This window comes from Empidonax traillii, unplaced genomic scaffold (genome assembly GCF_003031625.1).
Source record: "Empidonax traillii isolate 1590-97213 ecotype Southwest subspecies unplaced genomic scaffold, ASM303162v1 scaffold438:size550143, whole genome shotgun sequence".
NCBI classification, from domain to species: Eukaryota; Metazoa; Chordata; class Aves; order Passeriformes; family Tyrannidae; genus Empidonax; species Empidonax traillii.
Window position 1 is genome coordinate 330,585 of NW_020955631.1, and position 21,203 is coordinate 351,787.

At 42.1% G+C, this 21,203-nt stretch overlaps 1 protein-coding gene across 1 annotated transcript in view; it reads right to left on the reverse strand.

Moving 5' to 3' along the window:
• Nucleotides 1–18,366, reverse strand: part of TRIM55 (tripartite motif containing 55) — a 35,114-nt gene extending 16,748 nt beyond the window's left edge. The window contains exons 1-8 of the mRNA XM_027894675.1: nt 18,083–18,366; nt 17,504–17,676; nt 9,520–9,685; nt 7,722–7,817; nt 3,749–3,982; nt 2,669–2,691; nt 2,445–2,569; nt 1,440–1,663 (exon numbers count right to left, since the gene is read on the reverse strand). Coding sequence (XP_027750476.1) covers nt 1,440–1,663; nt 2,445–2,569; nt 2,669–2,691; nt 3,749–3,982; nt 7,722–7,817; nt 9,520–9,685; nt 17,504–17,676; nt 18,083–18,271 — 1,230 coding nt within the window. The 5' untranslated portion in view covers nt 18,272–18,366. The remainder of the gene's footprint in view (nt 1–1,439; nt 1,664–2,444; nt 2,570–2,668; nt 2,692–3,748; nt 3,983–7,721; nt 7,818–9,519; nt 9,686–17,503; nt 17,677–18,082) is intronic.
• Nucleotides 18,367–21,203: the final 2,837 nt, after the last annotated feature.

A 21,203-nucleotide genomic window follows, 5' to 3' on the forward strand; every position in this document is an offset into this window, starting at 1 on the left:
ACTGGAGAGAAACATTTGCCCACCAGCCTCGCCATCAATGCTATAAGCCAAGCACAGTTGCTCTGCCAGGAAGAGGAGCAGTCATCTGAACTGCACCTCTCTATCTGCATCAAAATCTTGGGGTTCCCCCACACACTACCTGCTGTCCCCACAGCATTTCTGCTTTTCCTTTCTTATATCAGAAGGCAAAAGCTGAAATATAGGGATCCCTCACACCACAACACCCACATGCCATGTCTGACTCCACACCTGACCATCTCCTAATGGCATTTTACAATTGCTAGAGCAGCATGCTGTACCTTTCTCATTTTAGCCTTTAGCACTTAGAAGTGAGAGAATTCATGTTAGTGGGCAGAATTGCTTATGTCTGCTTCTTGTTTGCATAAAACCCTACATCAGTCAGGGAACATAAGTTTAGTTAAGGCACTGCAAATCCTCAAATGACAAATTTTGGTTAAATCAATAAAACCTGATTTAAGAGTATCTTCACACAACTGGTGAAAACACACATATGTTTTTAGATCAAAGCAAGAATGAATCTATAGTATTTGTTTTCCCTTATTTTATGTGGGAGGCTTGCTACAATCAAAGATCCTTTATGTGTTTTCTTGATTTCGCATTGGCCTCCTGAAATATCTTCACAGCAGCCTCTACCACTCAGCAACTTCACCGGGTAAATTGCATAAGAGGAGAATTTGCCAAGTTATTTGTATGCAAGGCAAGCTAAAGTAGCACATGAAGTATACTTATAATGTAGATATTTTAGAATATGTGGCAATAATGGTCTCATTCTAATCACATTCCCTAAGAAAAAGTGCTGGCCTAAAATATTCACACCCTGAGCCTGTTTGCTGCCAGGTTGTAAGAGGCAGTTACCTCTCCTGTTTGGTGTATGATATTCCTGCATCCACCTAGGCGTACTCCTAGTATAACCAGAGCAGAAGGCAGCAAACACCATTCACAGAAAACAGACTAGAAAATATGATCTAAAAATTGACAGTGGAAAGCTCACTAAATCCAGAGGGAGTGTCAAATTCTCTTAGTATAAATATTTTAACAACCGTCCCATTTACAAGAGTTAGTCTGAGTTAAACCACAGCAGAACATCCATTGTAACGCACTTAACTCCCAAAGAGAATCTCTTTTATTTATAACTTATGTATCTCATATATATCTTAATTTATCTAGCAGCTAATTTTTTGCCTATCAAGTTATATATATATATACATATATATACCTATATATATATATTTATGCAGGTCGAGAGGACAGGGTAAAGCTGCATATATATGTACAAGGGCAGTAGACAATTTTGCTCTCCAGTGCACTGACTCACCTAGCCCTGCTCCTGACCTATGGTGCCTATAGGCCACAGGGGAGCATTTTCTTGCTCTGCCATGCACACTCAGCACAGCTGGCAGGGAAGCAGAGGCACTCACCTGACCAGATGGAGCAGCAGGCAGCGACACTGGAGTGGATTCAGCCAGGGGCTCTCCTGCTGCACTCTGCAGTTCAGGGTCTTGCTGAGGTGGCTGTGATGCTCTCTCAGCCTCTTCCTCCTCCACCTCTTCCTCCTCATCCTCCTGCCCAGATGACTCTGTGTGGACTTCATCCAAACCTTCCCCATCCTCTGTGCCCTCCTCTTCTTCTTCTCCCTCCTCCTCTGATAGGACATGTGTAAAAAGACAGGGTTGAGCACCATGTGAAGATGGCTACAGTCTCCGTGTAACTAAAAAGCCACTTGCAATTGCATTGCAAAGCCACTGATAATCTGCTGCCTGGCAGAGAAGGTACTGGTGAGGAGCCTGCTTCCACCATCCTGGACTGGGCACTGCCAAGGGGCTGCCAGCAGGTGCTTTGTGGCAGGGAAGACACTGAACACACATGCTGGTTAAAACTTCAAACTGGCCCTTTCCACTTGAAGGAGTACAGAAAGACCTGCCAATGCAGTTATCCTCATGAGGGATGTGTAGCATGGCCCTGCACTTTCTGGGGAGAGGATATGGCACAATCTGCCAGGAAAAGAGTCCCTCTTCCAATTCTAGGTGCATGTTTGTTTTAAACACTGTTGAACTTGTCACAGTAAGTCTTTACCAGGCCAGTGCTTTGCAATACATGATTGGATATTTGGAATACCAACATCCCTAAAGCCAGACTGTCAAACTTGGTCAAACCGCTGCTTTTGAGTCAAGATAAGTTTAATGGGGTCAACAGGTTATGTGTGGGTGTTTTTTTTGTTTTGTTTTGTTTTGTTTTGTTTTGTTTTGTGGGGTTTTTTTAACTGTAATGGATTTTTGCTCTTAATTATAATTGATACAAAATGCTCTGGTTACATTTTAGGATGGAGAGAAATATCCAATTCAAGGTTTCCTACTCAGTATCATTATGGAAATCACACACAGCTGCAATTTAAGAAAGCAGTTTTGGTGAGATAAATTACATACCTCTGTCAAAATCAATTTCTCTTATTATCTTTTCTTCTCTACTGAGGTTCACTGTGAATTGGTTCATAATTTCATACCCATCCTCTATTTTTTCCATTTGAAATCCTTTAGAAGCTTCAGTAATTCTAAACCAGAGAAATTGGTTATTGCCATCTGGATTTGCAGATAAATTTATAATTTGTAATTGATTATAAGGAACAAGAGTCTAAAGTTTAAATACTTACTTTTGTAGCAATGTTTTGGCATTCTGTGAAAACAAAAAGGAAATAACTTCTTAAAAGGTTCCATTTTTTCAGAGATTCAACGCATTGAGATCTAATTCTTGCACTGGCTGCTTCTAAATGCACTAATACCGATCTCATTAATGACAGCCATGACATCAATGAATGAGATCAAATTTGGATGGTAGTTAGTATACAGATGAGTAAACCTTTTAGTTAGTTGAAGACTTTTTAATTAAAATCTGAGTATCATGGGAAATATGTATAATTGTTAAAAGGAAACAAAATGGAAATACTTTTCCTCTTTTTTTTTTGTATTTGTGGTGAAAAGAAATTGTTCCATTACCATCTTTAGTCACAGTAACTGTATCTTTGACTATCCATAAGGGCATACTTCTGGAGAGACAAAATTCAAAGATTATTGTACTCTTCAAAGGCAATTCTTTAAAGAAAAGAAGCAGGGCTTGGGTTTGTTTGTTTCGGGGTTTGGTTTTTTTGTTTGTTTGCTTTGTTTTGTAGAAAACATACAGCTTCTAATATAGAGGAATTGTAAACTTGCAAGACAGAAATTCTACACCAAAGAATTCAGTGGACAGGTTGCTAGTGATTTCCTACCCATCTCTCTTGAGTTTATAGTAAGAAAACAGAAGAAAAAAGTTAAATGAACATATAAAAATGTAACTTAAAACATAAATACTTAATTCTTGAAACATTAATCACTTTGTCAATAAGCAAATGTAACCTATAATCCACAGAAATAATGGTGCAAATGAACATATTGTCCCACCACGATATTGGTGGGAAAATAAAAATTCGTGGGAAAATGTTTAAATTCCTGTTTCTTCTTTGGGGACAAGAAATTCATTCACAGGATAGTGTATTTTGGTGCAAATAGCAAACACTCATGTTCTAGATTTGGATTCTTTTCACAAGAAGACTAGTCATTTGTCTGAGCTGATTCAAATGTTCACAAAATGAATTTGTATAAATGTTCACTTAAAGATAACTAAAACTGAGAAATGCTTAAATAGCTTATCAATAAACCTATCATTCTTGTTGTGTCTCTATTTATAGACTTTATACCTGCAAAAACACGGCCATTTCTGGTTCTTCCATGAACTGGATTCCTGATTCAACCAGTTTTGACACAGCTTCCAAATGATCTGCATACTTCTTCATCAGGGAGCGGACGTGTTCCAGTTTCTCCTCTTGGGTTCTAGTGATTATTTGTGTCATCTCATTCTTCCTTTCTTCCAGTACAGAGTAGAGATAATCAAATTTTTCACACAACTGTTCTTTCTGTCGTCTGCAGCATTCCTGTGAATCATTTGGTTTATGTTAAACATGTTATGTTCTTAAAAGAGTTTCTATTTTTACAGTTACTTGGAAGCATTTTCATCAAAGAAATTCCTCTTTCTGAACAGTGCAAAGGATTCTGAATGACCCCAGAGACTTTTATAATTTTCAAAGTCCAAGCTATTGGAACAAAAGTTCAAAAACTGTTCTCAAAGTCTGAATTTCAAGCCACAGAAAGCCCCCAAACAGGTTATTGTATAACTTGTCAGTCTGCTAAAAAATGTGAAAGGTATTTGTGATGTCTGTAGTGATACATCAAAGTCTGCAGAAAAAGTTAAAGCTCTCACTCTATTAGTAGCAGATTCATTTGCGTGAACAGAATGGTTTTAAAAGGAGTAGTCATCTCAAATCAGCTCTAGAGAATTTTATTTTTCTACCAGAGTGCCTGGAAAAATCGTGGCTGGGCTTGATTTTCACATATGCCCTCTTAGACTCTGTTTGGACAATAGGTGTCCATTATATTCCATTTACTGCGCACTGAAAGAGGTAAAGGTTCTGGGAAGAAAATGGTGTGTGACAGAAGCACAAAGAAAAACAAGAGGAATCAGGTTCCAACCCTAAGCTCAGGCACCGATTCTCACATAGTTTTTCAAGACGCTTTTATTGTCCTTCCAAGCAGACAACAGCATATTTCACTGAGTAAGGAGGATAGGGTTGATGACTGCTGCATTGAGCACTCTCTAAAGAGAAAAAACTGCATTTGTAAGGGAGAATTTATGGGGAGGAAATGGGAGACAGGTTATGTATAATGTCTGAGGTCTACCAAACAGAAGTACTTGAGAAACCTGTGTGCCCCAGGGCATAATCTTATTGTGGTTATACCTGGTTGTGGATGGTGGTGATTATTTAAATCTCTTTCCTAGGAACTGAGGCTGAATCAATTCTTCATCTTTGTCCCTAGAGGCATAATGCTAAGATCCTGGTAGCACAGGATTATTAACAGTCTCACAGTACTTTTGGAAGAGATAAAACTGATTATTCATAGCACTTAGCCAGAGAGAATCCCACTTTTTTCTTGCCTTTCAGTCGGAGCTCATTTCTATGAGTGGTGACAGTCTACTGAGTATTGTTCAAAGAAGAAAGACTTTCAAAGATGTACATTTAGCCAAAAATCACTGTCTACTTTCAGGGGTGTGGGGAGCGAATAAACATCCTGTTGCATTGAACCAAGTATCCACCTCTGCTTCCCAATGAGAAAGGCTAGGCTAAACAGGCACTCCTGATTTAAAATTCCTTGCAGGGGGTGCAGACTTTTCCTGCCCTTCTAGAGGTTCTTGCCACTTCCCAGAAATGCCCAATTAATGCAATTGTAGGGTGGGGTTAAGGAAGCTTTCAAGCCAAATGAGTCATGGTTCCTAGGTGTCATTCTATTGTTTTGACCTCAGATAATTTTCCTCTCTTCTTTCACTCTCTCCTAGCTTTCTCCTTGTGAAATGTCATTCAGATCACTTGTAAAACAACCTTGATTTCAAGACACGTGTATGCTACCTTTGTCATTTGACACAGGACAGGTATTAGAGGAAGAAGAGCAAGCAAGTGATAGCAGGATGCCCTGTGAGATCCTTCCCTATCTCTAACCTCTAATAATAATATTGCCTGCCAGCAGATATTACAGAGTTGTGAATCTCAAGAGTGAGAGTGCAAAACAGGTTCTTAACTGCAAATGCTGAAATATTTCTGAAATATTATCTTTCTGCATAAAATGTTCCCATACAAAGTCTCTCTGTGACGGAATTACCCTAATCAGATTCTGTGTAATGAGGAAGGTTAACAAATACATGACTCTCCATTCTAAAAAGTTCCCAGCCTTTTTGATTTTTTAAAGCACAGCTACAGCAAAAAGAAAGGAGTCCTCGCTACTGAGCATGAGACCCACTGTTTGTTCCAAAGGATCTCTGCTGACTGGCCTATTAGCATTTGAAAGAAACACTGTAATTTTTCCTTCTTCATTTTACTCATATCATTTACAGGGCTAAACAGTACTTAATTATTTATTATAGTTTACCAGCTTTTAGCATTTTATATTCTTTTCTCAGTTTTCAGCGTAATATATGGATTTGGTCTACCTTTCAATCAGTTAAAAGCTATACAAGTATTGATCAATTTTTTTAGGTTTTTTTTTCTGTTTTTTTTAGGTTTGGATAAGAGCAATAGCTAACTATAGAACTATAGGCTATTACTTACTCCATCTAAAAGGAAAATGATCATATATTTTCTGCTAAAGCAGATATTTATTGCTCTCTGCCAAGTGTTAAGCAGAGAGAAGAGACAATCCTGAATTGTAAGCATTATTTTCATGTGTGAACATTTCTCGGTTCCAGCTGTAGCTTTTGATCTTCAAGGACAAACTGATGCCAATTCAGGCAAAACTCTTGTATGGCAGTAAATGTGATTTGCTTGAAATACAACACAGAAGTGCCAAGGTAAACTCTGAGACCTATTTTGTGCAATCTTTGGCTTTAAAGGTGGAAACCCTGCTAAAACATCTGAAGGTAAAATGGCTGCATTTTCTTTGGGGTTTCACTTTAAGGGTTAGACTTTAAACTTAGAGGCTGGCTCTGAGGAAGCTCGTTCCAGACACTGTCGTGTTTCTTAAGGTATTTTTAGCACAATATTTTCTCCATACTTCAGACTAGATGTTTGAAGCTTTGTTTCTGGTTCAACTAGTTCAACTTAAACGACTGCAAGCTTTTGTTTTTGTATCATTCAAATTTCTGCAGTTAACCTACTTGAAAGGTTTGCTTCTGTCTGCAAAGTCCTAATAGCAGCCAGTTTCATCCTTGCAATGTGACTCCTTCCTGACTATGAAGTTCTGACTGCCACTAACGTGCTCTATCATTTACTTGGGCTATTGGTTTTATGTTCTTTAAAGGGTCAATATAATTCTAATTGGGCTGAGAGGGATGTGGCTCCTTCATTAGATGCTTCATCAAACTCTGACCACAAAATCGATTCATACGAGCTCCTTTCAGCCTATTGCTCTGTGATGCTCAAATTGGTCAAAGTTGATATTTATATTTGCTTTGCTAATGCAAAGCTTTCAGAGGAAACAAAAGCCACTTCTGCTATTGAAAGACACAAAACTAATTCCAGCTCCTTCAGAGTGAGGACTTTATCAGGAAGTCCAGTAAGAACCTAAACGCTTCCCTCCCATGAGCAATAAAACAAGACTCCTTAAAGGACAATGTAAGTATATTAAAACACTAGTTCTGTGCAAAAGGCAAAGCAACCAAATACAGAGCTCAGACATACCTGTGAGCCATGCTGTTCCTACTCTCTGGCACAGAATAAGGCTCTGTTCACAGGACCAGTCAAGCTTCAGACTAATACTGGTCTTTTATTGCTCTAGAACTGTTAAATGAGCTGGGAGTTGATGGTATTTTACTGCATCTGCTTTTAGGATATCACTTTTTCAGTGATATCCTATTCCACTAAGAATGTTGAGCAAGATGTGCTGATATGATCTAGCCTTACTGTTTATCCTCCATCACAAGGCCAATGTCAGAGGTGCTGAGCAGGATGTATCCTTTGGTTCAGGCAGTACATCTTAATAATGTACAAAGCCACAAGTAATGGTTTAGCAACACAATGTGAGAATGTATTTGGGTAAAGTGAGGTCTGTTACAGAATGGTCATTATCAGAAGTTTAAAAGATGGGACTTCACACTGAAATAGTAGCATTTAAAGAGGTGGTACCTACCTCAACCGACTTGCAGGTCTCCTCCAGCTGTGTGACTATTCCTTGCATTCTGTCGTTGCTCCCCACCAGGACTGCGATGCCATCACTCAGCTCGGACTAGGCAGTAAGGGAAGAACAAGCAGCAGGGTGTTAGATACTGTCCCACTTCACAGTGGCACATGTAACATTGGGGAGCAATAAGCCATACCAGGGTACTAACTTGTCTGTCCAACAGAACTGAGGAAAATTGGAGCTTTATGTGCTCACAAGATACCTGCTAGTACTTAGGCATTTGTTTCCTCTCCCAACACACTGTGAAAAAATTAACATTTCGGAACTTTTAATGGAGAAGAAACTGGAGACGAGGAAGCACTTTGTTCTAAGAAAATCTTCAAGATACTTTTGTCTGAAGCGTTGCTTCAACAGACCCCAAATACTTCCTTGGGTTTGTAGAGGGAAAAGACTTTGTCTCTTAAGGGTTTTTTTTTTTCAGTGTCTGGGTCTAGTCACACCACTGTGGTGTTTCCGTGAGGACTGTAGCACTTGGCCTTGGAGAGAAGAGGTAATCCCTGGACCTGGAGGGACCAGGAGTTACTGAGTCCTTGGCATGTGAGCAGTGGGGTTAGAGCTGTGGTGAGAGGGGAAGGGAGAAAAGGAGGAGAAGAAGGTGGAGACTGACCCACTGGTGCAAGGGAAATGAGTGGAGGAAGGAAATGACCTGAGTGTGGGTATGAAGAGGACTGTGATGTATCCTTAGGAGAGACAGAGATGCTAGTCCCTAAGGGAACTTGGGGAAGGTGCTGGAGAGGACAAAAGGCCATTGGCACACCACTGTAGTAGCAGAGACAACTGTGTACATGGCCTCCACAGCTTTGTAAAGGATCCTTTGAAATACACATCCTGCAGCCTCCAGGTTACCCCTCCCATCTTGGGCATGACAGGCCCTTCTCACGGGCACTCTGGGAATGAAACTACAGCTTGCAAATCCCCATGCAAAAGGAGTGATTGGGGGCATGGATTCAGTCCAAGAAACTTCTCCCCCTTCTCCCACCCATTTGGATTGAAAAGGATGTTTGTAACTACTTTCCTAAAGTGACTTCTCATTTGTAGTTTCTACACACACGCATCTGTGTGACAAAGTTGGAGGCTGGGATTGCAAACTTGGCCTGTCTGATTGCTTGCCCCACTGAGGCCCTCCAGAAAAATGAGCTGTTTATCTCAGGAGGATAACCCAGTGAGTCAGGTTTTAAATTAATACTGTATTAAAAATAAACAAGTCTTTTACTGGTGACAGCAAGGGCAGAGGATGTTAGGTACATCCTGTGCTGCCAACTATTGAATATTCCTGCATTCGCTTGCAGGAAGAGGTTTTTCACTTAACTTTTCTTAAAAATGGAATACTTAAATGTAGACGTGCCTGATAGATAACTACTTGATTTGAAATGGTCTGTTCTCTTTCCAGTTCACATGTTGGAAATACCATTCACTGGTTTGATCTAAAACCACTGAAAAAAAAAGTGTTGGGAACATCAAAAGAGAGATCCTCAGCTTCACATCAAATTGCTCTCTAAAATGTTTGCTCACTATAATAACAAAAATTGGGACAATGTAATATCTTTCTGTGTGATCTCTCCTAAATTTATTTTCCTGTGTCTCTAAACAGTTCCTGCAGATTTATAAGAGCCTTTCACTCACACACGAGAGTGGCAAAGGCACCCCCAGACCCTTTTGGAATCTCACAGGAAGACCATAGGAATATTCTCCTGTGGATGGTCCTGTCGGTTGCAGGGAGGACTATGAGATACTCAAAGATATTTACCTTCTGCTGCTGGTAAACACTTGTGAGAGGAGCAACTTGACAGTCTTTGTGGGCACCAAAGACTTTGCACAAGGAGCAGGTGGGCATTTCACAGTTCAAACAATAGATATTAATTCTCTCATCTTCATGCTCTTCGCACATTGGCTGGTCACATTTCCTTTCAGGTCTGCAAAAGAAAACAAGTTTAAAACAAACGCAGTGCTCAGGGGTTTCTGATGACAACACCTACGAAATTAGCATGAAATACAGTACATTCGAATAGCAGCATCCAAGGATGACTTGAATACGCAGCGTAGACTAAAACCTGCTCTATGGGATGACTAAATAGTGGTACAGTTCAAGTCCTGACCCAATAGGATATGATGACAATATAGAATGACAATATATGATGACAATATGACAAATATGGGATTCCCATATGAGTGAGGAATGAGACTCGGAGTGTGACAAAACCCTTGCTCATATTTAAAAATTTAAACAATCTCACTAAACCTGATCTCAGACTACTCATGTACTTTAATTAGCATGTTATCTAACATCTGTCTGAAATCAAAATATACCTAATTGCTTTCTGGTTCATCATGCAAAATGTTGAGCACTTGGCCTTAATGCAACTAAGCTCTTACAAAGGGGACTCATTTGAAGCAAGAGTTGTAGATCTTGATGAACCTTTAGGCCCTCAACTCTATATCTCTGCTGATGAACTTTGTGAGGCACTGGTCAGGATTCTCAAGATCAGACAGGACTAGGTCCTTTCAGCCTTTAATATAGGTTAGCAACCAAAAAAAAGGTGTCACACAAATTAATTTTGTGACCGACATCTAGCTTATACATGTGTCAAACATAGTAGTAGGATAGTTGATTGTACCCATCACAAAGGGCTCGGGTCACACATGAATGCTAAGCCAGGAACTGTCACCAAATTATAGCTCCGTCCTGATCTTCCCTTCCCCAAAACTGTATACACACAAGTTTACACAAGTTGCTATTTTAGGAACTAATTTAGTTGCAGGTTCCTTCAAATGAGCCATTTAGCTGATGTTCCCAGTGCGAGTAAGAGCTCTGGTTTGGTTCAGGAGGGCAGGGTGGTGCTTTTCTGAGGCCATGCTTCAGGCTTAACACCCTGAGCACATCTGTGTCAAGCACATGTGTGTGTGATGATGTGATACCAGGAGACAGGGTAAGTAGATTAATGGAGAAAGTGTGTCTGTGTGTTTAAGCTTCCAAAAGCTGACACTTTTACTGTGGCAATATTAAATATTTCCAGCATAAACCATTATCCCCTTCTGCTACTGTTTACAAGGGGAACTATGACTTAGATGTAGCAAGTGGAGCAATGGTAACATATAAATATATCTTTTCATCATTAGATAGAAAATGTTTTCCTAAACTATAGAATTTAGTGGAATTACATGGGAACATTTTTTTAAGCCATTCTACAGAGCTCTGTAGCAAGAAGGCAACCAGTTGTTCCATTAAAGCTTAAAAATGCATGGAAAAATCATTATTTTATATTATCTTACGGTAGAGTTTTTCCATACAGCTTGGTAGACTGGACCTGGTATTTATTTTTTAATGATAAAGTACAGATTTTTCTCTTCTGAAGGGAATGAAATGTGATCAGTTAGGTGCGTTTAGAAAAAAAAAATCAAGAAAGATAGAAAATGTCTTACACATTCTTTTTTTTTTCTTTTCTTTTTTTTTTTTTAATAATCCAAGAGGGCCCTGGATTTAAAAGGATCATAAGGAAAATCTGTAATCTGAAATATAACATGATGTACCAGAATAAAACAAGACAAACACTTCTGAAGGACGCCTGTATTATTTGGGTCAGATTTCCATTAACATAAGGCACTTTGTCAAATCCAGCATCATTTCAATGCTAGTCAAAAGAGGTGTGTCTCCTCCATAAAAAATGCTTTCCATTGTTTGCAGATGACTGCCAACAGCCCCTAATATATTCACGTTATAGTGCACCAGTGGGAAGGCCTATGTGTGAGGGCAACATAATGAATTTCAAAGTGATTAATTAAGCCTGAAGTAGTGGCTCCTCCTGCAAATATTTACAAGATCGGAGCCAGAAGCTACTAGAATTTTATTGGACACTGGAGTGGTGCCAGTTGCATGAAAGACATATTGCACAGAGCAAAAAGGTGACAGTGTCAGGCAAGTTCAGCCAGAAGCAGACAACCTTCAAAGGTGCCGCAGAGAGCTGGAAGAAACCTGGCAGAACTCCCTGAACTAGTGGGGCCCTGAAGACAGTGTCAGAAGACTAGAAATAAACACATTTACTGTCTCCTTCCTAGGCTATGCAAAAGGAGAGATTTTTAGCACAACATTCTTCAGTGACTTCAGAGGGGATCCTCTAGGTCTATGTTGGTGTAGCAAAGGCCAAAACACAACCTCTAAATTTAAAATGGAGATTGCTTCTGAAAGTGGAGATTAAAGAGCAACTGATAGGAAAATGACAGCATGGCTTTAGTGAGAGAGAAGCTTCACCACAGCTGTGATTGTGACCAAAGAAATGACAGGTTGCTGAAATGTCCTGTTAGCTTTGTGGTCTCATTCTCAGATTCTGCTCTTTGAGATGCAAAGCCTGTGTTAGACTGCTGCAGGTTTATTCTTTCCCATTAAAACTTGGTTTGGACATTAGTGAGCAGAGTGTTGTGTGCTTTTTATGAAGAGGAGGATTCTCAGGTAAGTAATCACCAGTAAGGCCACACTTGGAGTACTTGGATGTGTCCAGTTCTGGACTCCCCAGTACCTGAGAGATGTTGACATACTGGAGAGAGTCCAGCAAAGGGCCCTAAAGATGAAGGGTCTACAGCAGCTTTCCTGTGAGGAAAAGCTGAGAGAGCTGAAACTTTCAGCCTGGATGAGAAAAGGTTAAGAGGAATCTTAACAATGGCCTTGATCTTACCAATACCTTTGGGTGTCTAAATACCTGAATAAAGAGTGTAAAGAGGTCCCTAAATACCTGAATAAAGAGTCAGGCTCTTTCTGATGGTGCCCAGTGACAGGACTAGAGGTAACAGGCACAAACTAAAACACAAACTGAAACTGTTCCTTCTGAACATCAGGAAACACTTTTTTACTGTGAGAAAGACTGAGCACTGAGACAAGTTTCTTGGGAAGGCTGTGGAGTTTCCATCTCCATGTTTGGAGACTCTCGTAAGCCATCTGGATATGGTCCTGGGCAACCAGTTCTGGGTGGTCCTGCTTGAGCAGGGGTTGTTTGGACCAGATGACCTCCAGAGAGAGGTCCCCTCCAATTTCAGCCATTCTGTGACTGTGGTTTGGTGAGGAAATGCACCGCTGCTGGGCACATAAAGAAGCACACTTCAATTAAGAACATAACTGCTGCTTTGTCAGAAGGCATGTTTTCTAGGATTTTTTCAAATCCAAAAAGGTCCCTCCTGTAATCCTTAATCCAACTTTGATAGTGTTTTTACTGAGAATCCTAAAATAGCTGTAGCCCTTCCTGTACCATCACATCACCTAATGTCTGCAACTGGTCAGAGGATGGAGAGAATCTGCGTGACTGTATGAGGCACATTATGTGAAGTCATTAGTTATTAAACTGTATTTGCTTCAGTATCAACCTGGTGCATACAGCACTAATGACTGGTCTCCACCTGACTTCATACTGCTCAGCATGACCCTTTGAGTCTTGTAGTACAGGCAGTTTTCAGACCAGTTCACTTTCCACTGTCCAGTTCACTTTCCACTGTCCACTCTAGACCTTATTTCAACAGTTTGTCAATAAAGATGTCAAAGGAGACAGTGTATAAAGTCTAGATAAACAACATCCTCTCACACACAGAGTTAGTCATCTCACTATAAAAGGCTATAAGATTGGTTGGGCTGATTTCCTCTTCATAAATCCATGCTGACTATTTCTAATCACATTCTTGTCTCTTATAAATTTGAAAAGAGTTTCCAGGAGGATTTCCTTGAAAATACTTTCTAGGGACCAGTGTGAAGATGACCAGCCTGTAGTTCCCCAGATTCTAGTACTTGCACTCCTTGAAGATTGGAGGAACATTTGTACTCTTCCAGTCCTGTCCAATGCACAGGAAACTATCCCAATAACCACAGCCTTTCAAAGATTATTGAGAGTGATCTTGCAGCAACATTAGTCAGCTCCCTCACTACTTATAGATGTCTCCCCTCAGGATTTCCAATTTTTTTTTAATATTCCCTAACCTTATCCTCCTCCACCAAAGGTAAATTTTCCTTGCTCTAGACTTTCCCACTGGTTTCAGGGTCCTGGGATTCCTGAAGACTGATTTTTTAGTAAAGTTTGAGGTGGAAATGACACTGAGCACCTTGGCATTTCCTTTTTCTTTTGTTACATGAGACGCTCCTCCATGTGGCAGCGAACTCATACCTTTCCCATTCTTCCTTCTGCTGCTGAAGTACCTCATTAAGCTCTTGTTAGCCTTCATGTCCCTTGCCAGATTCAGTTCCAGGCAGGCTTTGGCTTTTTTAACTTCATCTGTACATGCTTAGACAGTGTCTCAAAATCTTTCTGAATCACCTGTCCAACTTCCTTTTGCTTCTTTTTCAATGTTCTATTTTTATCAGGAGCTCCTGGTTAATCAATGCAGATACTCTGTCACCATTGCTTGAGTTCATGTACATGGGGATAGACCATTTTTGACCTTGGAGGAGGTGGTCCTTGAAAATCAACCACAGCAATGGACTCTCTCAAAAGCAGTGAAAAGCCCACCAATACCCAGGGTAGAAATGAGGCTTGAAAAATTAGAAGACTACAGAATTTCATATGAACATAAGGATTCCTGTAGCTCTGTTATAGTAGCAGCATGAATGCCTGGCCCAAGAAAACTATTGGTGCAGCTGAGTTTGGGGCTTTGTGTCCGTGGGGAGTAGGAGAATATCCACGTGATCTCACTCCTCATCTCTCTCACTGCACAGCCTGTGGGGCTCCTCCTGCAACTCCCTTTCTTGGTGACCTGTGGTCAGAGAGCTCATTTCCCTATCTCAGATAGGCCCAGCCTATCTGAGATCTCCAGACACTTCTGCAGCCTGTCCTGGAGAGCCACATCCTCCCATGGGAGCTCTGACTAAGACCTCGGAGGGGTCAGGGACAGCTGCCTCTGGCAGTTCTGGCTGCCAAGCCCCACAGCACATCACTGCCTTCACAGAGCCCACACAGGCTGACCCTCAGCACAGCGCCTGGTCCCTGCTGCACACTCTGGGGCTGCAAGGACAGCCTGTACCTTGGGCTCTCCCTGGTAGGTGCAAGGCAGAAAGAGTGCTTGACTCTCCCTGATCAGGATTCAGTTGGTAACAAAGCCCACAGGACCTTTGATGTGGAACAGCCAGCAGAGCTCATTAGAGGCTGCCAGATCTTACAAAAAGCCACAGCCTCCTGTTGCTACCCTTTTCTGGTGGCAGCAGGCATATCGATGTTCCTCAGATAGTTCAGGTGATCAGTGGCCTACAGACTTTCAAGCTTTAAAGCTTTGTAGGAGCCACCACCTGCTTGAAGATTTCTTCCCTTGTGTTGCTAATACATTCTAAATTGGGCGACAGGCTATGCTGCCATCAGCTGGAATTTGATGAGCAATGGGATAAAAGACCATTTGATGTGATATTTAGTAGATCTGCATGTGATGGCTCAGATCCTCCCAATCCCATAGCCCAGTGCCTGCACCAGCTTTTATTTAGAAAAAAATAAATTCAAATAGAAATCCCAATACAAACAAACAAACCCAAACACCAGAAAACTTCTGAAATAAGCTATTTTTGTCTAAGCAGGAGAAAAGGCTTGTTATCCAAATGAACTCCCCTCACTCTCCTAAGTTCATGCAAAATGCAGGCAGGAGCTGGCATCATTCTGGTACATGTGGCTGTAGTGAATTATACCCACAGGAGGACTCAAGGGGAAGGGGTTCCTGTCTGAAAATAATGGGTGCTCCTAGTTTGAAGGGTTGTCTTGGGAATAAACAAGGAGGCAAAGATCACATCTCATCCTTCTTCCTATGTCTATGTACCTCTGCCAGACCCCAATCATCAGCATGGAAGGGACAGGTACAAAAGGGGGGAGTGGAGAAGACTTTTCCCTGGACTTGGCTTCAGTGGGACAGCACAGGGTAAAGCCATGGCAGATCTTGCTCACACTCTCAGGGGAGCCCTAGGAATGTTAGGCAGGGGGAGATAAGCAGCTGAGGCCCACAAAGGGCCAAATGCTTTAGATAATTGCTGCTATTCATGCTGCTGCTGCTATGTAACCCTAACAGTAACTTTCATTCTAAGGACATATATGAAGGTTAAATAAGCACCTTAATGGATTAAATAAATGAACCATTTGGACAAATACATAAGCAAATATGTGTTTATATTTTTTTTTCTATTCTCCCTTTTTACTCATCACTTGTTTTACTTCTGTGGAATTTTTAACAAATCTACTAAATCTATTCTTACATTTCTGTTTAATTGAACTTTGTTCCAATTGCCCATGAACTACTCGGGGAAAAGGAGGTGTCTCTCTTTATTTTTTTTAAGTTAAATACAAGTGTGAGCTGAAAAATAAAGTAAAACTAAGGAACACATGAGGCCACACATGTCCAGCTTATTTGGCCAAAAGCCAAGCCCATCATCGTAGCTTTGCTGATTAATTTCTTCCAAGATTTTCCTAACTAAAATAATATTTGGATATCAATGACATACACAGGGTTAGATGACCCTCACTTGGCACTGAGCGCAAAGGGCAGCAGAAAGAACAATTTTAAGCCAGCTTCGTGCTCTCCAACTCTTTGGAGCTCCAACCTATGCCCAGCTACAACAGTCCTCAGAGAGATTCAAACAGCTGAGAATAGTCAAAGACACTGTCAGGCTCCAAAACATTCTCTCTGCTGGTGACTGTCCTTCTCTGCTCCCTTTGGGTACTGGAAGGCTGCTCTAAAATCTTCCCAGAGCCTTCTCTTCTCCAGGTTGAACAACCTCAACTCTCTCAACCCATCTTCAGAGGAGAGGTGCTCTAGTCCTCTGATCATCTTTGGGTCCCTCATCTGGACTCACTCCACCAGGTCCAGGCCTTTCTTGTGCTAAGGATCACAGAGTTGGATCAAGTATTCCAGGAGGGGATAAGAGCAGAGTAGAGAGAGAGAATCATCTCTCTCCCACTGTCCCCCCTTCTATCTCCACAGTGGTATCATGCATCCAACCCATCTGAGGGAAAGGGAGAGGAGAAAACATTTTCCCGTTGCTGGATTCTTTACACATCCAATGCAGGAAATTATCATTCAGGAGTAACCTTACTTTTTAGGATTAAGCCATTCCTCTGCCCTGAGGTCTTGATCCTTGCACACATCCAAGCAGCTCTGATATACATTATTTCTGTTATTCCTTCTTTTTTGTGGACTCCTAAATAAGACTCGATTTCATGAGTTCACATCCCAAGCTGGCAGGAATGGAGACTTCTTACTAATGAGTTTTGATTTGACATTATGATGCAGTGGACCTTCTATGTGAATTTTAGCTTTCTCCTTGTTTGCACTGTCTGTCCGTCAGGATTTTCTAATAAGATTGGAAATTCTTTCCCTTTTTTAGCATGAGAACACACAGGTTGAAGAAAAATAAGAATTGTCTGCACTGGTTTTGCAATAAATGATATCAGCTACTTTTCCCCTATTCATGTGAGTAGCTGTGCTGACCTGAAGGACTTTGCCTGCACTGGCAAGCTTGTATGAATAAGCCCAGCGTTCTGCTGCAAGGGAAGCTCAGGGAAGCTTAGCACCTATTCAGATCTGGTTTTCTCTGCTCAGTGAGAGCTGACTTCATTGCACAGCAAACAGACAGGCAGGCATGGCAGCACAATCCTTTTCCACATTTCCAAGAGAGAAAACAACTAAATTAACCTCACGCATGCCAAATGGAAAGACCAAAGGGCCAGTCCCCTAAGCCATGTCTGCTTTTGTGTCAAACCCCCTCTGAAGGACACAAGTTCCCTCATTACCTTGTGGACTCCTGCTTGTAGATGTCGATGATGTTCTCCACCAGCAGGTTTCTCTGCAGCCCATAGACACCATGTCGGTCCAGGACCACCTCGTGCCTGCAGGAGGGACAGCGGAAGCGGCCTCCCGACGCCACAGTTGTACCTCCCCTGGTCGGCAGGTAGGGGTTGGAGGCCTGTTCTTGCCAAGTAGCACAAGGAGAGGAGGGTAAGGCCATGAAAAATCATGAGAATCTCTTCCTAAAGCACCCCAAATGGTAGGAAACTGTTTGTCACTACACCCAGTAAGAGGGCAGCTCCAACACACCACCCCTGGAAAAGCACCTGGCGACTACTGGTCAGAGGCCAGTCCCTCAGCTCACACTTGGCCATGTCCCCGCAGCAAATGGGTGACACTTTCACCTCCTGTTAGCTCAGCTCTGGTCTCTGGGGACATCAACTTTGGCTTTAAATCACTCCCCCCCACCCCCATCTCACCAACTGTTAAAATCAATCAACCAAAACATGTAAAAAAACCTGCTTTCCCATTTATTCCAGTCTGTGCCGCTTGGGAAGTAGAGCTCTCTGTGGAAAGAAACCTACCTGGAAGATGTCACTGGCACATTTCCGACAGAGGTTGTGCTGGCAGGGCAGGATGACTACGGGCTTGGTGAACATCTCCAAGCAGATGGGGCAGATCAGCTGTTTCTCCAGGTTGTCCATAGTTTGTTGCTCTTTGGAGAAGGACTTATAGCTCAGGGAGGTGCTCATCCCTAGCTTTTCCAGGGGCATACGCTCGGGACCACAGCCTTGTGGAGAGGTTTCCGGGTTAATTTCCCTTGAAATAAGTCCAAGGCTGTGCTGGGATCAGAGTCTCTCTGGGTTGCTCTGGCCAGAGGACAATGTTCAAGCGAGGGCCGGAGGGAGCCGGGGCTGTTTTTAGCAGCACTGCGTCACAAGATGCCGTCCTGCCGTGCCCATATATGCGCCTGAGAGGAGGATATGCTGGGACAGGTGACGGCTGCCGGGGGAAGGGGGGGAGGCTGGAGAGGCCCTGGCTCTCCTCACTCACACATGGCGGCCTTCACCCCTTGAGGAGGAGGGGGAGAGATAAGCAAAGGCCATCCACTCCCTTCCCTTATCTCCCTTCCTCCCAACGGGGAGTGAAGGGTTGCCCCAGCCACATGCTGAAGCCTAACAAATTCTCTATTTGGAGCAAGCAGCCATGGCCATGAGATGCAGGAAGCAATTTTGCCCTTGCGTTTTGGCAGGCTCCAGGATCCTACCTTTCCAGGTACGGTGTGAAGCACATGTGGTTACTGGAGAAGACAACAGGAGCAATGGCTGCTCTGGAGCTTGGACACTTCAGGGGGTAAACATGTCAGCACCTTGAAAACTAGATTAAAAAGAAATTGCCTGCCTGTAACTGTGCCTAAGCTTCTTCTGGTAAGGTTTTGTTTTTAGGAACTGTAACATAAGAATCTAACGTGACTACTCATGCCATTAACTCCACGGCAGCTTAAATATGCATGAAAAACATTATTTGAATTTCCTGATGAGAAAGAAACAGAAGAAATACAGTGTGAAAAGCTTTAATTTGTGCTGCTAGAAAATAGGCACTAGTTATACCTATGCTCTCTTTGCATAGTTTAATTCAAATATATTTTAGTTTTGGGCACTGCTGTGTTTATATCTGTTTATTAGACACTGATATCCCTCTCAGCTTGGCACTTATTCCAGAGTTATTTTTAAAATGACAATTTCCCAGATAATTTGTGACATGTGATGCCTGATCTTAAGGGAAAGCCATCTGTGCTTCTACTTGCCAATAATTTATCACACAACTGTACAAGCAGTAAATATCCTCAAATTTAAGCCAAAGTCCCTGTATTACTGTATAAAATCACTTTGCCACTGTACTGTACATGTAATCAGAATACTGTCTTTTCTTTTAATCAATAACTACAATACTGTCTCTGTTAAGTGTCTTGTAAAAACCTCTAAAGTTTATTCAGCCCCATGCCTGTATACGGTTTGCATCTGAAATATGCAATAGAGCAGCTGAGTGAGTCCCCTACGAATCCAGGGGCAGATTCTAATTCCAAAGGAAGGCCCTTTGTCTGCATGTAACACCAGTCTGGAAACTATGCACCTCAGGAAAATATAAAAGTGAAGATTTTCATGGATTTCTGCATGAAAATTAATACTATTCTCTGCATGCAGTGGTAATGAATCATATTAAATAAAATGTGTTATTGACTATTTTATTTTCAATACCTCGCACACTTCTTAAGTGTTTGGGTGAACTCCTGTACTCATTTGCAGCCCACTGAGCTGGAAATTCCCCTATGCAAACTTACATGTATGTTTGTCAGCAATCCCATAAAAACAAATAGATTTTTCTGAAGTCTTGCATTTGTGGGAAATCAGTGATAGCTTAGTCAAACCCATTTGAAATCACACTTTTGCATTGACTGCCTAGTGCAGACAAGAGCACAGAGTTTAGTGGGAGAAGCTGTTCCGGCAGCTGAGCCACGGACAGCTGGGGCTTTAGCAGGGCTGGCAGGGAGCCTACCCTGGCAGTAGCAAGTAGATATTTCTCTTCTTCCCCTCCATGGCTGGGTCAGAGGTGACTTCTGCATCTGGAGGAATTTCAACGCCTCATTCTTGCCCTCCTAACTCTGAGTCAGCTGCCCCTTGCACATCAAAACCTGCTTCAGTAAGGAGCTTTGAATTAGATGAGGCAAGCTGTCCTCACCTGGCAGGGCAGGCACTTTCACCTCGCTGCACAGGCAGAAGCAGAGAAATTCTGGGAGGAAAACCTGAAGGCTAGAAATGTCAGCACACAGTAACACCAGCATAAGGTGATGTAGGGAAGGGGGTGTTCACGGTATGGAAAAAAGCAGGGGGATCATGCCACTGTGTCGGCCCTTCGGACAACGAACCGAAGCACCCCTCAGGGTGTAATGTGCCTCTGGGATGTGATTCTGGTAAATTTATACTTACCTGTAGTAACTCACAGGTAAAAGGAGTCAACAACACCTTCTGCAGCAAGGCCTGAGCTGAAATATTTTATGGCAGGAATAGGGAGTTCAGGCATGTGAACAGTTAGAACAGGTTTTTCTGTCAAAGTATTATGAGCCACAGCGGTGAATGCTACGTAAAGAAATGACCACACTTGTGAAGGCTGGATGAGAAATGCCAGGAAAGCCACACACTGTATGACCACTCTGCAACAAGGAAGAAGAGAAGAGCAAAGTCCAAGAGCCTGTGGAGACATGGAAAGGCCCTGCAGCTGGTCTTCAGCAGGGATTACTTAGGATAGGCTTCGAAGGATTCGCACGGAGAAAGAGCCTGGCACCCTCCCATCTCTCCCTGGCAGCCCTGTCCCCCTCCTCTTTCAGCCCTTCCACACCTGCAAGGGAAGACCACCAGGATGCACAGCAGTCCATCTCCAAAGAATTGCCAAGCCAAACCATGGGCAAGAGGACCTGCTTTAACCCTGCTCCTGGACAGAAACTCTGAATTTCTGCCAGTCATAACCAAGAGGAAAATATATCTCTTTTTTTTTTTTTTTCCCTTGGAGTATTGCTGGCCCAGGAGTGTTACCTGGCTTTGTTGACACAACCAGAGCACTAACTCCTAAGGATAATGCTTGCTTTTACAGATACTGCTTCTAACTCCTGTTTTGCACCAAATAATAGCTTGCAGCCTGTAGACTGCT